The following is an 18,735-nucleotide window of genomic DNA, read 5'->3' as shown; positions in this document are numbered from 1 at the left end:
TCTGGAGGTTAGTTAACACAGTGTCCAAAGAGGGGGCCAGAAGTATACAGAATGGTGTCGTCTGCGTAGAGGTGTACCAGAGAATCACCAGCAGCAAGAGCAACATCATTGATGTATACAGAGAAGAGAGTCGGCCCGAGGTTTGAACCCTGTGGCACCCCCATAGGAACAGCCAGCGGTCCAGACAACAGGCACTCCGATTTGACACACTGAACTCTATCAGAGAAGTAGTTGGTAAACCAGGCGAGGCAATCATTTGAGAAACCAAGGCTGTCGAGTCTGCCAATAAGAATGTGGTGGTTGACAGAGTCGAAAGCCTTGGCCAGGTCGATGAATACGGCTGCACAGTAATGTCTCTTATCGATGGCGGCTTTGGCAGTTGCTGTGGAGGGGGCCAGGCAGTTGACCGGGGTAGGGGCAGCGAGGTGGAAAGCATGGCCAGCCGTAGAGAAATGCTTATTGAAATTCTCCATTATAGTGGATTTATCGGTGGTGACAGTGTTTCCTAGCCTCAGAACAGCGGGCAGCTGAGAGGTGGTGCTCTGGGACTTTGTCCCAGAACTTTTTTGAGTTAGTACTACAGGATGCAAATTTCTGTTAGAAAAAGCTAGCCTTAGCTTTCCTAACTGCCTGTGTATATTTGTTCCTCACTTCCCTGAAAAGTTGCATATCACAGGGGCTATTCGATGCTGATGCAGAATGCCACAGGAAGTTTTAGTGCTGGTCAAGGTGTTACGGTTTTCTAGTGGTGATGAAGGAGAGTCGGACCAAACTGCAGCGTGTCGATTGCGATCCATGTTTAATACAACAAAGAAACACGAACTTACAGAAAACAATAAACAAAACCGAAACAGCCTATCTGGTGCAAACTAACAAAGAGTACACATAGGACACTAAGGACAATCACCCACGACAAACTCAAAGAATATGGCTGCCTAAATATGGTTCCCAATCAGAGACAACGATAAACACCTGCCTCTAATTGAGACCACTCCAGACAGCCATAGACTTTGCTAGATAACCCACTACGCTACAATCCCAATACTAACACCAAAACCCCAAGACAAAACACACCCCAATACAAAAACCCCATGACACACCCTGGCCTGACCAAATACATAAAGATAAACACAAAATACTTTGACCAGGGCGTGACACAAGGGCAGACCGGTCTGGAGTGAACCAAGGACTATATCTATTCCTAGTTCTACATTTTTTGAATGGGGCATGCTTATTTAAGATGGTGAGGAAGGCACTTTTTTTCTACTGACGGGATGAGGTCAATGTCATTCCAGGATAGCCTGTCCAGGTCAATTAGAAAGGCCTGCTCGTAGAAGTGTTTTAGGGAGCGTTTGACAGTGATGAGTGGAGGCCGTTTGACTGCTGACCCATTACGGATGCAGGCAATGAGGCAGTGATCGCTGAGTTCTTGATTGAAAACAGCAAAGGTGTATTTGGTGGGCGAGTTAGTTAGGATGACATCTATGAGGGTGCCCGTGTTTACGGATTTGGAGCTGTATCTGGTAGGTTCATTGATAATTTGTGTGAGATTGAGGGGATCAAGCTTGGATTGTAGGATGGCCGGGGTGTTAAGCATGTCCCAGTTTAGGTCACCTAGTAGCACGAGCTCAGAAGATAGATGGGGGGGCAATCAATTCACATATGGTATCGAGGGCACAGCTGGGGGCAGAGGGGGGTCTATAGCAAGTGGTAACAGTGAGAGACTTGTTTCTGGAAAGGTGAATTTTTAGAAGTAGAAGCTCGAATTGTTTGGGTACAGACTTGGATAGTAATACAGAACTCTGCAGGCTATCTTTGCAGTAGATTGCAACACCGCCCCCTTTGGCAGTTCTAGCTTGACGGAAAATGTTATAGTTAGCGATGGAGATTAAGGTTTTTGGTGGTTTTCCTAAGCCAGGATTCAGACGCGACTAAGACATCCGGGTTGGCAGAGTGTGCTAAAGCAGTTAGTAAATCTAACTTAGGGAGTAGGCTTCTAATGTTAACAGGCATGAAAGGTGTACCCAGGTGATAGCACCTGGGTAGTGGGAGTGGAGCTAGGCACTGCAGGACCTGGATTAACCTCTACATCACCAGAAGAACAGAGGAGAAGTAGGATAAGGGTACGGCTAAATGCTATACGAACTGGCTGTCTAGCACTTTCGGAACAGAGAGTAAAAATAGGCAGGTTTCTGATTAAAAGCATAGTGTACAGACAAAGGTAAGGTAGGATGTGAGTACATTCGAGGTAAACCTAGGCATTGAGTAATGATGAGAGAGATATAGTCTCTAGAGACGTTTAAACCAGGTAATGTCATCGCATATGTAGGTGGTGGAACAACATGGTTGGTTAAGGCATATTGAGCAGGGCTAGAGGCTCTACAGTGAAATAAGACAGTAATCACTAACCAGGACAGTAATGGACGAGGCATATTGATATTAGAGAGAGGCATGCATAGCCAAGTGAACATATGGGTCCAGTGAATGGTTGGGCTGACTGGGAACACGCCGATTCAGACAGTTAGCAGGCCGATGCTAACAGTTAGTAGGCCGGGGCTAAACAAGCTAGCAGTTAGCAGACCGGGGCTGGCAAGCTAGCAGACCGGGTTAGCAACCAAGCAGTTAGCAGGGGCTAGTAGTTAGCAGACCAGGGCAGGCAAGCTAGCAGTTAGTAGACCGGGGCTAGCAAGTTAGCCTTTGGGGGACGTCGCGATGGGGGTGAGTCTGTTTTTGCCTCTGTGTGGTGACGTCGATAGACCAGTCGTGGAATTAGTAGGGCTCTAGGTAGCTAGCAGGCCTAGCAGGTTAGAAGAATAGGCCTTCAGCGAGCGTCGCACCTGAGGGGCCAGTTGGAATCCTTGGGCAGATTATGTCGGTATTCCAGTCGTAGAGGATCGGCGGGGTTCCGTTCCCCGTACCGGAAGTAGAAGGGGTCTGGATATTGTAGCCCAGGAATGAGCCGGGAGATGGTTCTGGGCTAGCCCCAGGCTAGTTGGTGAAGTAGTCAACCCTGGTTGCAGTTAGCTAGATGTGATGATCCAGATGAAAAGGTCCAGAGTTTGTGGTGGAATTCGGGGATATGGAGAGAAAAATAGGTCCGGTATGCTCTCTTTTGAAACACGTTGTACGATAATAAATAATAAACACACTTTCAACATGGAGTGTATATCCATCCCCACTACGTTTGAGTCCTATACTGTAGTTACAGAATTACTTCATTGTTGTTAAACCCGTCATGGTGGACATAAATATGTTGTGGGTAAATACGTGGTTGTGGGTACAAAGTCAGCAATGATACGTCAAAAGTCATTATCAGACAAACCTGACCAAACTATTTTGACATGTACAGTAGATGTTTATTAGTGTGTCGGTATGTGTAGGTATATTTAGTAAGTGTATATTGGTTATAAAGCAGTGTTGGGTGTATGCAGAATAGGGTGAGATTATGGCCCATATCCACAAAACTCTCAGAAAAGGTCCAAGGAAACCTGTTAAAGCCTGTTTTAAGACAACAACAAAAACTCCCAGCTCAGAGTAGCCAGGAGTAAAATCTATTCATAAAAGTTTATAAACAGCAAAGGTACCTCAAAGGAAATATAGTGATGAAGCTCAATGACATTGTTTTGAAAATGATGGGGAATAACCAATTGCGATTAGGCATCGCCAGCTGTGAACGCAGACATGGATGATCTATTATGTTGACAAGATATTCGAATGACTGCTCAAACAATAGAAATGTATGTCCTAAACGATGGAAGGCAGGCAATATCTAGCCAACGAGAGGGCAGATACATGAATGAACAACAGGCACAACTAAATTGTTTTTCTCAAAGTTGCCGTAATACCAACCGCATCCACTTATATCAGTACATTTGTAACAGCCTAAACATTACGAAACTTTTTTGATCAAATAATTTTCACGTAGTTCGACACTCTCTCGAAGGCCTCCATACAAAACATGTCTTATCTCACACGGACCAGGGATTGTAACCCAAATTATTTTCCAATACTTTAGTTCTGAACACAACCATTTTCCCCCTTGTTCCGTTCCACTGATCCGACCAGTAAAATAAAGTTCTGAACCGGTTCGAACAAAACCAAAGAAAAGCTATGGTTTATATCGTTCCTTTCGGTTCCTTTTTAAACCTCTGAAATCTAAATGTTTTTACAGCTAGCTCGACACTAAACTACTTCACCAAATCAGTGACGATAGAGCAGCTTGCTATGGAGCGGGCAAGCTATTTACATGCATTGGACAGACAAGTGTTGGGCGCGAGATGCGCCTGCAGGTGGGGATAGAGCAAGAGAGGGTGGAAGAGGAGCTTAGCTTGAAGCACTGGGCATTTTGTTGTTATGACATGTATTGTCTGAATTAGGCCCACAGAATTATACCTACAGAGGAGCGGCTTCTATGAAGGAACGTTGGATGTTTTTGAGCTTCCGAGTTGGCTTAACATTGGACCAGAGATAGCTAGTTAGCTATCTAATAACATTATGTGCAGAGGGCACCAGATTTAAACAAAAACACATCTTACCTTCTAATAGTTAATCAATCCATTGTGAAACTTGATAACTATAGTGTCCTTAAAACTAGCACAGAAAAAGTTCATTCATTCTTTAATTAAAAATCTTTCTCCCTCATTTCTGAATCACGCTTGCAACGTCATTAGTAGACAAGCTTCGGTGGGGAGGGGCAGATAGCATACACACACTGGCAAAGATTTTAATCTGGCAGGCAGACACTGGAATACGTTTCTGAGTGACAAGAGTGAGAGCTTTGCATAGGCACATAGGACTGGAAAAAAACGCCTAGAACATAATATACATTTATTAACCGGTTCCCATGCTTTTAAAATAACACTTTTGTTCTAGAACAGTATAGATGACTTTCGTTCCCGGTTCTTATTCTGTTCTTCTAAAAACGTAATTATTTTCCCGTTTTTGGTTATGTTCCCTGAACCAGTTCAAACCCCAAACGTATACAGATTTTGGGCAGAGTAAATCTTCTCATGTCACCTCTTCCTCTCTGATAACTACTGTGATGTAATCTTGTCCCCAGACACTTCCTCATATGTGCTGTGCACAATAACCTGGGGAAGAGGTTACAGTGAATGTACATCAAAGGACCCCCCCACCCCAGAAGAAGTGGAGGAAATGCACGTTTAGGATCCATCTCCAAAGAATGACAAAGGCTACTTATACATATTCACGAATTGGGTGTGGTAATATCCATGCAGTTGATAATCATCAACAAATAGAACACTGACAGCTGTCAGTGTAGCTAGCTAGCTTGCTAACCTTAGCTAGCTAGCTACAGCGCCCTCTGAAATTATTAGGAGAGTGAAGCATTTTTTCTTCATCAGTGGCTTGTATGCGGCTTGTGTGTGTGAAGGCATGAAGATGCTAAATGTGTTTGTTAATTAACAAAATTTCATGACCACCACAGCCCAACTTGGGTGTATGATATTTCTCATTTCTCATTATTCACAATTTATTTAGGATTATCAGTAATCACACTGATGTAGAAGTGTTTAGAAACATATTATATTCTTATTTACAACAGAAGTGACACCAAAATGACACAATACATGATTTACCATTCATTTCTATTTGGCACAAAATAATCTGAAACACAACCAAAACAAACTGCGAATGCACCAACAAATTTGTAGAGTCACAAGCTTGATGTATGGGGAAAAAGATTAATTCCTGCTGTCAACTAACCAAATTTCCCACTAGTGACCTCATGGGTGGAATGTTATTAATAGACATTCTATAAAAACAAAAGTCAAATCCGATGTTTCTATTTCAAACAATTTGTTATATTTCAGTCTTTGATGTATATAAAGTATAATATTGTTATGCAAAGCCAAACATTTATACATTTCAACTCTATATCAGACATGGTACAAGTGTCTTCTTTTTTAAGCCCATAACCATGTGTGTGAGGAGTATACTTTTGTTTCAAAGTAGATTTGTTTAAGACTACCTAGAAACACTCTGTGACCCTGATTTAGCCCACTGCAGTAAAAGGTTATTTACCATTCATTTCTAGTGTGCACAAAATAATCTGAAACCCAACCAAAACTGAAAATGCATCCAGTAAGTTTGTAAAGTCACAAGTTTGATTTAGACATTGCGTGCTAGGAATATGGAACCAAATATCAAACTTGACTACTTTATCTATAAGAATCTTTAGCGGTGATAATAATTTTGACCTCTAACTTTTTGAGAAAAAAAGTATTACTTGTTAAACTAAATATTTTTCTCTGAGCAATTTAATTAGTATAAAATAATAAATTAGATTTAGATTTTAAAAATTACATACAATATAGCTCAGTGTTTGAATGATTTATTTTATAAAGTCATTATTGCTCATCTTTATCAAGTGTGTCAATTTTTGACCCCATTGTATATCACACAATGTCTGGATGCAATATTCTACCCAGGAATATTCAACACTGAAATCTGTTACTCTTGTTATTCCAAATGAATCTGTGGATCTTTATTGCTGAAAATTCTTCTTTGTTGTTGATGCAGGGTTTGATCTAAACGTCAGAAGCTATTGAGTGGAATGGTTACTTTCTATGTTATAGAGGGGAATGTTTTTTCTGCTGGTGCATCCTGAGGTAGAGCCTCTCTGAGAACCTCTTCCTGCAGTGCGTTTGTATGCAAACAGCCTTTCTCCCGTGTGGACATTCAGGTGGATCTTCAGCTGGTCCTGGCGGGAGAACCTTTTCTCACACTGGGGGCAGCTGTAGGGTTTCTCCCCTGTGTGGACCATCTGGTGCCTCTTCAGGTGGCCAGCCTGGGCAAAGCGCATATGACACTGGGTACAGCTGAAGGGTTTCTCCCCTGTGTGGACCCTCTGGTGGATCTCCACATTCTGGGAGCAGCTGAAGCTTTTGTTACAGAACATGCAGAGAAACCGTTTCTCTTTACTATTGCCTGATGTGGCTCCCCCTCCCTGAGTCTGGGCTCTAGCCCTGTCGTTTGAGTTCAAAACTTGATCGAAAAGGACGCGGCCATGTGAATCGGAAGGCCCCATCGATGTTGACACTAGGTTGCGATCCCTGAATGAGTGTAAAGGAGACTGGGTTGTGACATTTAGATTTGTCTCTAAGCTTTCCCTGTAATCTAAGAAATCTCTGCCCTGTGAGTGTCCGTCTCCTAAGTGACAATCTGCATTCCACATGGGAGGAGCGTCGCCCTCCACTTTCACCTCATCTACGACGATAACCTCCACTTTCTTATCTTGGCATCCTTCAGTGTATACACTACCACTGTATCGGTTCCAGTCCCCTCTAGACAGATCAGTCTGTGTCTCTAAACCCAAGGATATGTTGCCAGGGTCCATCTCTGTAGCGTAAGAACAAGACGGATCATCACCGCCAGTGTTTAACGTGTCACCATCACCATCATCACGGGAATGAACCGTCCTCTGGCCCTGGTGAAATACCGGTAGATACTCTGAGCTAGGAGCAGGATGACAGCCCGGTCTCCCCAGCCCCAGTCTCTCTGGATCTGATCTGTGGTCAGATCCTGTGTGTAAGAGCCTGTGTGTTACAGTTAAAGTCTCAGTGTCTGTCTCTGGCTTGAGGACGGCGTTCGGCGTTCCACTGACCTCCGTGATGTTGCCTCGGGTCCTGGGCGGTGCTGGGGCGGTGCTGGGGACCTCCGTGGCTACAGGGGGTGCTCCAGCCACTTCAGTCTGGATGTCTCTGCTGTGCCGTGGGTCATCCTCTCCTTCAGACCTTTCCTGCTTGACACCAGGAACTGCAGCCTCTGTATCTGCAGACTGCCACAAGAAGAGAGGTTATTACCAGTACATGGGTTGAATTGTATAACAATGTCATAGGGAAGTCTTGCAAGCTCCCCTATGGCAGATAAATAAGGATGTACAGTACATGTAAGCAAGTGAATAGCAGTGGGGAGCCTTTCTGAAATAAACTGGCCATATTTGATGTACTGTAAATTTGATGTAATACTATTACATTAACCTCTATCACGATAACTTGCTGGGTTGAGGTTCCACTCCCCTCATCAACAGTGATTGGTTGGTCATCTCTCCATGTATTTTGTCCCGCTGGCTTCACAAAGCTCCTGTGGCCTCCAGTGAGATGTCCTTCACCTGAGAGAGTGATTGGGGGAAAGAGATGGTTAGGTTAGCTACTGTCAATGCTACACACTGTTGACAGTTTTAGAATTCTAGGTAAGGTAACACTTTGCATAACTGATTGATATACTATTTATAGATTGATTATAATCCATGCATCTTATTGTTTTCAATGATTAAATAATAGGAATGTCTTTGTGCAAGATAAGTAATCAAGGGAATTATTGCATACAATCCAAAAGCTGACAAAGACCCAATTCTGGTTAATTGGTTAACCAACAAGATATAATGAGTGACAGCCCTGATAATAATGTCCTCAAAGATGAAAGGCAGGCGGGAGGAGGTATATAGATGACTCATCTTTGTAACTGTGCCATTAGAGTCTGCGAGCATGAGCAGCGCCATTGAGGCAATCTCTATTTATTTTAAATTAGTCAATTTTCTTCTTATTCTTCAGCTGATTGCTCCCAACTCATAGGAATCCCCACCCAGTTGACTACTTTAAAATGGTGGAAGCCCTCAATGACAATGTCAATTCTAAAAACGGGTTATATCCATGACGAGTCCTCTATCTATCTCTATGACAACAGGCAAAACTCTGATATAAAGGCGTTTTTCCCCCAAATTTGCAGAAATGCCACTTATATCCGTGCATTGGTAACAACCTAACCATTATGAAACGTATATTGATCAAATTAGCCTCACGTAGGAAATTAGCCATTACATGTTATGTTGACCAAATTCGACACTCATTTACCTCCATACAAAAATGCCTTCCTGGACTTATTTTCGTGGACAGATTTTGAGTTGAGAAAAACTCTCGCTTCGCCTCTTCCTCCCTGGGTTAACGCATCTAAAGTCACACATGCGCAGAGGGGAACGGGGCGACAGGCCCCGCATCCTCGGCCTTCTGCAAAATGTACCTCTTGCCATTCCTCTGTATCGGTCGAGGATCTTGACACTACTGGGACGACTGGCGAGGACGCGCTCCCGTGTCATCTTCATTTCCAGTAGCTGTAGTTTCCTCCGCAATGTCCTGTTTTCTTTCTGGCTTTGAGTTATTTCCAAACGAAACACTGCATAGTCGTCATCGACGAGTTTACAGACCTCTGCCACGGCTGCATTCGCTAGCACCTCCATGATGGAGGCTATTTGAGTGTGAAAAACCATAGTAGCTAGCTAGCCCTACCTTGATAACATCTATCAACTAAGTCCAGTCTCCAGCGCGAATTAAACACGACATGTGGTAAGTATGCAATGCTGTGCAGTTAAGTTAGTCATATTTTGAGTTCCATGGTGATAATAAACGTCTAAATAAAAACGCTAACGTGGAAATGGTTCTTGTTCATTGTTTACTTCCGTTTACACTGAATATAAGTTATTGGTTTGCGTCATAGCTCAAAGGGTGTGGCTAAATAAATAAAAAATGGTATTTGCGCTGTTCTTAAAATATGCAGTGGTGGAAAAAGTACTCAATTGTTATACTTGAGTAAAGGTAAATATACCTCAATAGAAAATGACTCAAGTATAAGTCACCCAGTGAAACACTAATTGAGTAAAAGTATCTGGTTTTAGATGTACAGTGGTGGGAAAAGTACTCAATTGTCATACTTTTTAGTAAAAGTAAAAAGTAAATGCTTTACATCAAATTCCTTATATTAAGCAAACCAGACAGCACGACTTTCTTGTTATTTTTTATTTATGGACAGACTGGGGCACACCAACACTCAGACGTAATTGACAAATGCAATATTTGTGTTAGTGATTCCGCCATATCGGAGGCAGTAGGGATGACAATGCCTTATAATGATAGGTGCATGAATTGGACCATATTGCTGTCTTGCCTGAGAATTCTAAATGTAAGGAGTACTTTTTGATGTCAGGTAAAAAGTACATATTTTCTTTAGGAATATAGTGGAGTAAAAGTTGTCAAAAATAGAAATGGTAAAGTACAGATATTTTTTACTTAAGTACTTTACACCACTGGAAATAAGGTACTGTGTATTACATGACACATCAAACCTCTTCAACCATTGTCTATTATATTGGCAAGATATTCGAGTGACCTCTCTAAAAATGGAAAGATTTGTCCTTAAAGATAGAAGGCAGGCGGGAGGAGGTGAGATCAGGTGGGAACATCCTAGGCTAATGTGAGGGCCGATGCAAGTGGGAACAACAAGCCAACGAGCGAGATAAAAATGTAATTGTTCGTGTACACAAATCAGCAAATGATATAGCAAGTGCAGCGAAATGCTTATGTTATTAGCTCCTAACAATGCAGTAAAGTACAGAAGTACACAAATAATAAAAATAAAAAACAAGATAGAGGACTGATGGTGCAACTGGGAACTCTGGGGGGGAGGACTTCAAATCATGACGTCAGTGATCTAAAGGTTGAAATGTCAGAGCACAAGAAAGAGGCACGAGTTCCCCGATTTGGAATTCCAAGATGGATGACCTTTGTTTCCCCTCAGTTGTCTTTAGATTTCAGTTCCCAGTTGTTTTGAACGTGGCATCCTCTTTGTGTCTGTGACAGTATGGACATATTTCTACAGTCTATGGCAGTGCCATTGAGGCTATCTCCATTTTAAAGTAGTCAATTTTCTTCTTTATTGGCTGATTGCTCCCAACTCGTAAGAGTTGACTACTATAAAATGGTGGAAGCCTTCAATGGCAATGTCAATGCAAAAATGGAATATATCCATTATGAGGTCTCTATCATCTACAGTTGAATTCGGAAGTTTACATACACCTTAGCCAACTACATTTAAACTCAGTTTTCACAATTCCTGACATTTAATCCTTTTCTTATGTCAGTTAGCATCACCACTTTATTTTAAGAATGTGAAATGTCAGAATAATAGTTGAGTGATTGATTTCAGCTTTTATTTCTTTCATCATATTCCCAGTGGGTCAGAAGTTTACATACACTCAATTAGTATTTGGTAGCATTGCCTTTAAATTGTTTAACTTGGGTCAAATATTTTGGGTAGCCTTCCACAAGCTTCCCACAATAAGTTGGGTATATTTTGGCCCATTCCTCCTGACAGAGCTAGTGTAACTGAGTCAGGTTTGAAGGCCTCATTGTTTGCACACGTTTTTTCAGTTCTGCCCACACATTTTCTATAGTCTGGAGGTCAGGGTTTTGTGATGGCCACTCCAATACCTTGACTTTGTCCTTAAGCAATTTTGCCACTATTTTGGAAGTATGCTTGGAGTCATTGTCCATTTGGAAAACCCATTTACGACCAAGCTTTAACTTCCTGACTGATGTCTTGAGATGTTGCTTCAATATATCCACATGATTTTCCTTTCTCATGATGCTATCTATTTTGTGAAGTGCACCAGTCCCTCCTGCAGCAAAGCACCCCCACAATATGATGCTGCCTCCCCCGTGCTTTACGGTTGGGATAGTGTTCTTCGGCTTGCAAGCATCCCCCTTTTTCCTCCAAACATAACGATGGTCATTATGGCCATACAGTTCTATTTTCGTTTCATCAGACCAGAGGACATTTCTCCAAAATGTACGATCTTTGTCCCTGTGTGCAGTTGCAAACCGTAGTCTGGCTTTTTTATGGCGGTTTTGGAGCAGTGGCTTCTTCCTTGCTGAGCGGCCTTTCAGGTTATATCGATATAGGACTTGTTTTACTGTGTATATATATACTCTTTTACCTGTTTCCTCCAGCATCTTCACAAGGTCCTTTTGCTGCTGTTCTGGGATTGATTTGCACTTTTCGCACCGAAGTACATTCATCTCTAGGAGACAGAACGCATCTCCTTCCTGAGCGGTATGACGGCTGCGTGGTCCCATGGTATTTATACTTGCGTACTATTGTCTGTATAGATGAACATGGTACCTTCAGATGTTTGGAAATTGCTCCCAAGGATAAGCTAGACCTGTGGAGGTCTTGGCTGATTTCTTTTGATTTCCCCATGACGTCAAGCAAAGAGGCACTGAGTTTGAAGGTAGGCCTTGAAATACGTCCACAGGTACACTTCCAACTGACTCAAATTATGTCAATTAGCCTATCAGAAGCTTCTAAAGCCACTAATTTTCCAAGCTGTTTAAAGGCACAGTCAACTTAGTGTATGTAAACTTCTGACCCACTGGAATTGTGATACAGTGAATTATAAGTGAAATAATCTGTCTATAAACAATTGTTGGAAAAATTACTTCTGTCATGCACAAAGTAGATGTCCTAACTGGCTTGCCAAAACTATAGTTTGTTAACAAGAAATTTGTGGAGTGGTTGAAAAACTCCAACCTAAGTGTATGTAAACTTCCGACTTTAACTGTATCTCTATGACAACAAGCACAACTCCAATTTAATGTAGTTTTTGGGTAAATTGACAAAATGCCACGTGTGTCCACCTATCAGTGCATTCGTAACAACCTAACAATTACGAAACTGATATTCACTCAAATAAGCCTCATGTAGCAAATTAGCAATTACATTTTTTGTTGTTGACCGAATTCAACACTCATCAGTTTTATTTGTGGCATTCGCCAAAACAACTGGTGTATACTTCACTGTGAAATGCTTGCTTACGAGTCCTTCCCAACGATGCAGAGTTTAAAAATAAAATGTTAACACAAGGAATAAAAGAAGAATTGACCTCCATCCAAAATGTCTCACTTTGTGGGCTTATTTTCGACAACAGATTTAGCCTCTTACGCTCTGGTATCTGTTAAGCTCAGAGCAGAGTTGTTTAGAAAAATTACCATTAATGACTGAAAAATAATTGGTGGCTAGATCCCAAGGACAGAAACCTATACGTTTGAAGGAAGCCAAGGACAATTTTAATTCTAAATAATATACAAGCAAATTAAAGGTCAACCCATCAAAAGGACAACATGAATTCTCATTCATTAACAGATTTGATCACCTACATAAAGGAACAGTTACCACCTGATTATGCCAAATAATGTCGGTGGGAGGGATGTTATAATATAAAGGTGTTATAAAAAAGAGAGACATTTATAATTGTTATGAATAGAACATAGGCAAAACCATATTTAGAGGGGAAATATAGTGTTACACTTCAATGAGTGTTTTGGCTATGCCAGCACACCAAACAACAAGTCTGTATCATGTGAGAAAGACAGCATACCCAGATGCTCAACCTAGGGATTTAGTAATCCAAAATACCCTCTTACCCCAAGACACTTCACATGATGACTATAATATGTCAGCTAAAGCCACAATGCTAAGATGTCTCCCCATTGTGGACACTCCCCTGTCTGGTATGGTTAGTCAGGAAGGAGAAGCTCTTGTAACATAGTTTGCACTTAAAGGGCCTCTCCTTGGTGTGAACGGTCTGGTGCTGCTTCACATAGCTCGCCTCAGCGAAGCGCTTCCCACACGTGGGGCAGGCGTACGGCTTGTCTGCGTCCGTCCTAATGCTCCGCCTCCAACGTTGTGACCCAATGACACCAGAGGTAGAAGCAGGAGCCACCACCCTCAGGTGGTTAATCTTTGAGCTCCCTCCTTGACCTCTTGCCATTGTTTGGGTGTTTGGATTGTGTGTTGTGTTATAGGCTAGGTACCTCGTGGTGAACGCCCATCCTGACATTCTGTATCGGTGCAGTAACCATGAGGTAGCTGAGGAAAGCTAGACCCAGGTCCAAGCCCAGGCTTTCTATGAACTGAGCCACTAGGCACTTCCTGAAAGACTACCACCAGGGGGTTCCACTCACCATTCTCTGTGAAGGTTGAATCCCAGGGTGACCTGCTCTGTTCATCATGGATACTGTGGTGTTTGTATCATAGACCCTCCTGTTCCTATCAGCCCCAGGACCTGCTCCATCCCTGCACTGATACTGTGAAGAGAAGGGTCTGGGCTGCAGACTGGATCCCTGACTGTAGCCTCTGTCTCTCTGATGACCACCAGGACTGAGGTTGTTCAGTCCACCTGTCCACTGGTTGTGTTCTGTGTGGTGGAGTCTCTGTCACTCATGGTTTGTATTTGTATTTATTATGGATCCCCATGCAGCTACTCTTCCTGAGTTCTAGTGAAATTAAGGCAGTTTATACCATTTTTAAATCATTACAATACATTTACAGTTTTCATAACACACTGTGCCCTCAGGCCCCTACTCCACAACTACCACATATCTACAGTACAAAATATTTGTGTGTATAGTGCATATGTTATTGTGTGTATGTATGTGTCTGTGCCTATGTTTGTGTTGCTTCATAGTCCCTGCTGTTGTTCTTAATCTATTTTAAAAATTGTATTGGAATCAATTTTTTATTTTTTATTTTACTGCTTGCATGAGTTACTTGATGTGGAACAGAGTTCCATGTAGTCATGTCTCTATGTAGTATTGTGCTCCTTCCATAGTCTGTTCTGGACATGGGGATTGAGACCTCTTGTGACATGTCTTGTGGGGTATGCATGGGTGTCCAAGCTGTGCACCAGTAGTTGAAATAGACAGTTCGGTGCATTCAACATGTCAATTACTCTCACAAATACAAGTAGTGATGAAGTCAATCTCTCCTCCACTTTGAGCCAGGAGAAATTGACATGCATATTATTAATATTAGCTCTCTGTGTACATCCAAGGGCCAGCCGTGTGGCCCTGTTCTGAACCAATTGCAATTTTCCTAAGTCCTTTTTTGTGGCACCTGACCACACGACTGAACAGTGGTCCAGGTGTGACAAAACTAGAGCCTGTAGGACCTGCCTTGTTGATGGTGCTGTTAAGGTAGAGCAGCGCTTTATTATGGACATACTTCTCATCTTAGCCATTTTTACAGACACCATCACAATATGTTTTGACCATGAGTGCTGTTTGTAACTACCCTGGTAGGTTGACTGATAACCTGAACCAGGTTGCAGGCACTAGTTAGTCTGACGCTTTTTCTTGAGTGGGCAGCTTGATGAAAGCCAGTCAATATTTAAATCACCCAGAAAATACCTCTCTGTTGATATCACATGCATTATCAAGCATTTCACACGTTATCCAGATACTGACTGTTAGCACTTGGTAGTCTATAGCAGCTTCCCACCAGAATGGGCTTTAGATGAGGTAGATAAACCTGTAGCTATATTACTTCAACAGTATTTAACATGAGATCTTGGTTCCGACTTGGGACGGAAGCGCAGAGGCTCATGATCCAGGGTCCTGGCTCTCCCGCCAGCAAAACTGGACAAATCCATATGTGTTGATTCACGAATTAAGTATGAGTTTTGTATATCAGTTGAACCAAAACAGTCACTGCAATGGCACAAAAAATACCAAGTCAGTAAATGTTGTATTTAATTTCAACAACATGGTCATATTGTACACTCAATGTACCTTTATTGCACAAAACTATACCTGTGACAAGTAGAATAACTTTTCTCACTATGGTAACACTTGACATTTTCTGTAAATCTGGTACCCTCGCTTTGATAAAATGAATTGTTGAATACTTTGGAAAAGGTTTAACATTACACATATCTTCACTACTTCATGTCAAGTAAACATGAATTAAGGCACTATAATTTCCTCATTATAACACCAGTATCAACCTCCATGACAGGTTGTCACTCTTCATCAGTGAAGCATTTTTACAGACACCATCACACCAACCATCACCATATCATCTACTCTGTCTCATCGTACTCCTTCTTTCCTCAGTTCACCTCATCCAGTTCCATATAGAGTGCCATAGTATGAGTCATAATACCAGTGGTGGGCCGTCAGGGCCAGCAAGGCCTTCTCTGCTGGCCTAAACATCATCAGAATATATATATTTTTTAAATATATTTTCCCACAAATATGTATTAAATTATTTCCCAGAGTAAGAGTTATACTCTTCATTTCATAGCTTTCCTCTTGGTTGCACTGCTTCCAGCCCCAGGTTGAGATTTGGAGGGCTGGTCTTTATGTTAGATCTTTTATACAATCATATTCAGCCATCATGTGTTGCCAGGGGTCTAAAATCTGCCCTCGGGCCTTCAGAATCAACAGTGCGGGCACTTGTAGCTTAAAGTGAATGGAAATGAAAATTTAGTGTCAACCAATCAGCTTTAGAGTTGGCTATTGTACGCCTGCTGGCTGGCTCCAGTGTTACACAGGAGCCAGCTAGCAGGTGTAGTGCGTGCACGTCTTTTGATTGGATTACCAATATTGAAAGGCAGGTCCTATATGGGCAGGTATATGCAAACCTCAGAACTAGGAAACTGAATTTGATAAACTAATTAATTTGCGTACTACTAAGCAGTTTTTTTAACCCACAGTGGCGGAAGGAGGAAAAGATATCGATTTGGTCGAGGATATAATTATAACGCCATTCTCAAGACAAACTTTTCAAGAAAAGTTAGACATTGTCAGGAGAGGTCGCCCGACGCTACAAAGCCTGTCACAGGCGGGAAAGGGGTTCGTTCGCCACTTTCAAAGTTCCAACTACGAGCGCTATCAATGGCTCACAGGCTCCGAGAAGCACTGCAAACTGTACTGCTGGGAATGCCTATTATTTGCAAGTGATAGATCTGGTGTTTGGAGCCACACTGGCTTTGCAAACTTGAGTTGTCTAACCAAGGCAGTAATGAGACACGGCTGGGCACTTACAAGCAATGGTGCTTTTGAAAACTTTTGGGGACACCCGAGTGGATCTACAGCTCAACGAACAAGCGCGCAGGGCAACAGGAGCTGCACAATGAAAAGGTATTGTACTCTTCCCCTGCAATTCTATGAATAAAAATGTCAATTTCAAGGTGACGCAACGCCTGGTTTTATACTGCGTTTCTGTCTAAATGTATAGTGTCTAGAACCATTGCATCATAATGATGGTAATAAGAGGTGGATTAATTCGGGTGGGACTGTGTAGGACCTCACTGAAGGCCCAGGCCCATGGCACGCCACTGCATAATACCCATATAACCTAGCGGTCAAACAAGGAACTTTTTCCAATTGTTTTTCCACCATTCATTTTTCCCATGGGGGATTTAAGAAACACTTCAAATAAGGACTGTGTTTCGTGTAGGCTTACCTTGGACGTGACGTTTTGATAACGGTGTAAATCTCAAGGACAAGGTGACTTATCAATATATTCGCCTGTATAATATAAATTGCCTACATTTCTTTAAATGGACAATTCTGTGAACTGTCTTCTGCAAATTTTAAAATGACACAAACGAGTTAGCAAAGGTGTCAGCTAGAGATGGCTTTGCAGGGATTTGTAGTCTTGCATGATGTCTACTTTGATGCTGAATATATTGATCAAATTCACCATGTCCGGGAGATTTAAATGGTTACCAAAACGTCACCCCAGGATAAACCTACATGAAACATCTGTACTTTACTATTTATATTTTTGACAACTTTTACTTTACTACATTCGTAAAGAAAATAATGTACTTTTTACTCCATACATTTTCCCTGACACCCAAAAGTACATTGACAGGAAAATAGTCCAATTCACACACTTACAGTGGGGCAAAAAAGTATTTAGGCAGCCACCAATTGTGCGAGTTCTCCCACTTAAAAAGATGAGGCCTGTAATTTTCATCATAGGTACACTTCAACTATGACAGACAAAATGAGAGAAAAAAAATCCAGAAAATCACATTGTAGGATTTTTAATGAATTTATTTGCAAATGATGGTAGAAAATAAGCATTTGGTCAATAACAAAAGTTTATCTCAATACTTTGTTATATACCTTTTGTTGGCGATGACAGAGGTCAAACGTTTTCTGTAAGTCTTCACAAGGTTTTCACACACTGTTGCTGGTATTTTGGCCCATTCCTCCATGCAGATCTCCTCTAGAGCAGTGATGTTTTGGGGCTGTTGCTGGGCAACACGGACTTTCAACTCCCTCCAAAGATTTTCTATGGGGTTGAGATCTGGAGACTGGCTAGGCCACTCCAGGACCTTGAAATGCTTCTTATGAAGCCACCCCTTCGTTGCCCGGGCGGTGTGTTTGGGATCATTGTCATGCTGGAAGACCCAGCCACGTTTCATCTTCAATGCCCTTGCTGATGGAAGGAGGTTTTCACTCAAAATCTCACGATACATGGCCCCATTCATTCTTTCCTTTACACGGATTAGTCGTCCTGGTCCCTTTGCAGAAAAACAGCCCCAAAGCATGACGTTTCCACCCCCATGCTTCACAGTAGGTATGGTGTTCTTTGGATGCAACTCAGCATTCTTTGTCCTCCAAACACGACGAGTTGGGTTTACCTAAAGTTCTATTTTGGTTTCATCTGACCATATGCCATTCTCCCAATCTTCTTCTGGATCATCCAAATGCTCTCTAACAAACTTCAGATGGGCCTGGACATGTACTGGCTTAAGCAGGGGGACACATCTGGCACTGCAGGATTTGAGTCCCTGGCGGCGTAGTGTGTTACTGATGCTAGGCTTTGTTACTTTGGTCCCAGCTCTCTGCAGATCATTCACTAGGTCCCCCCGTGTGGTTCTGGGATTTTTGCTCACTGTTCTTGTGATAATTTTGAACCCCCGAGGTGAGATCTTGCGTGGAGCCCCATATCGAGGGAGATTATCAGTGGTCTTGCATGTCTTCCATTTCCTAATAATTGCTCCCACAGTTGATTTCTTCAAACCAAGTTGCTTACCTATTGCAGATTCAGTCTTCCCAGCCTGATGCAGGTCTACAATTTTGTTTC

General features: G+C 42.1%; 1 protein-coding gene across 2 annotated transcripts in view; it reads right to left on the bottom strand.

The window, feature by feature from the left end:
• LOC109894066 (zinc finger and SCAN domain-containing protein 21-like) overlaps window positions 1–18,735 on the bottom strand; it is a 37,851-nt gene that overhangs the window by 3,971 nt on the left and 15,145 nt on the right. Inside the window, exons 2-4 of one of the 2 annotated variants that reach the window (XM_020487291.2) lie at window positions 8,001–8,131; window positions 7,625–7,798; window positions 5,064–5,066 (exon numbers count right to left, since the gene is read on the bottom strand). In XM_020487291.2, the coding sequence (XP_020342880.1) occupies window positions 5,064–5,066; window positions 7,625–7,798; window positions 8,001–8,131 (308 nt within the window). Of the gene's footprint in view, window positions 1–5,063; window positions 5,067–7,624; window positions 7,799–8,000; window positions 8,132–9,039; window positions 9,503–18,735 lie in introns of those variants that run through there. The other variant, XM_031828172.1, reaches the window with a different exon arrangement.

The sequence above is a fragment of the Oncorhynchus kisutch genome, linkage group LG7 (genome assembly GCF_002021735.2).
Source record: "Oncorhynchus kisutch isolate 150728-3 linkage group LG7, Okis_V2, whole genome shotgun sequence".
In the NCBI taxonomy this organism is placed as follows: Eukaryota; Metazoa; Chordata; class Actinopteri; order Salmoniformes; family Salmonidae; genus Oncorhynchus; species Oncorhynchus kisutch.
This window is presented reverse-complemented; position numbering and strand designations above follow the sequence as displayed.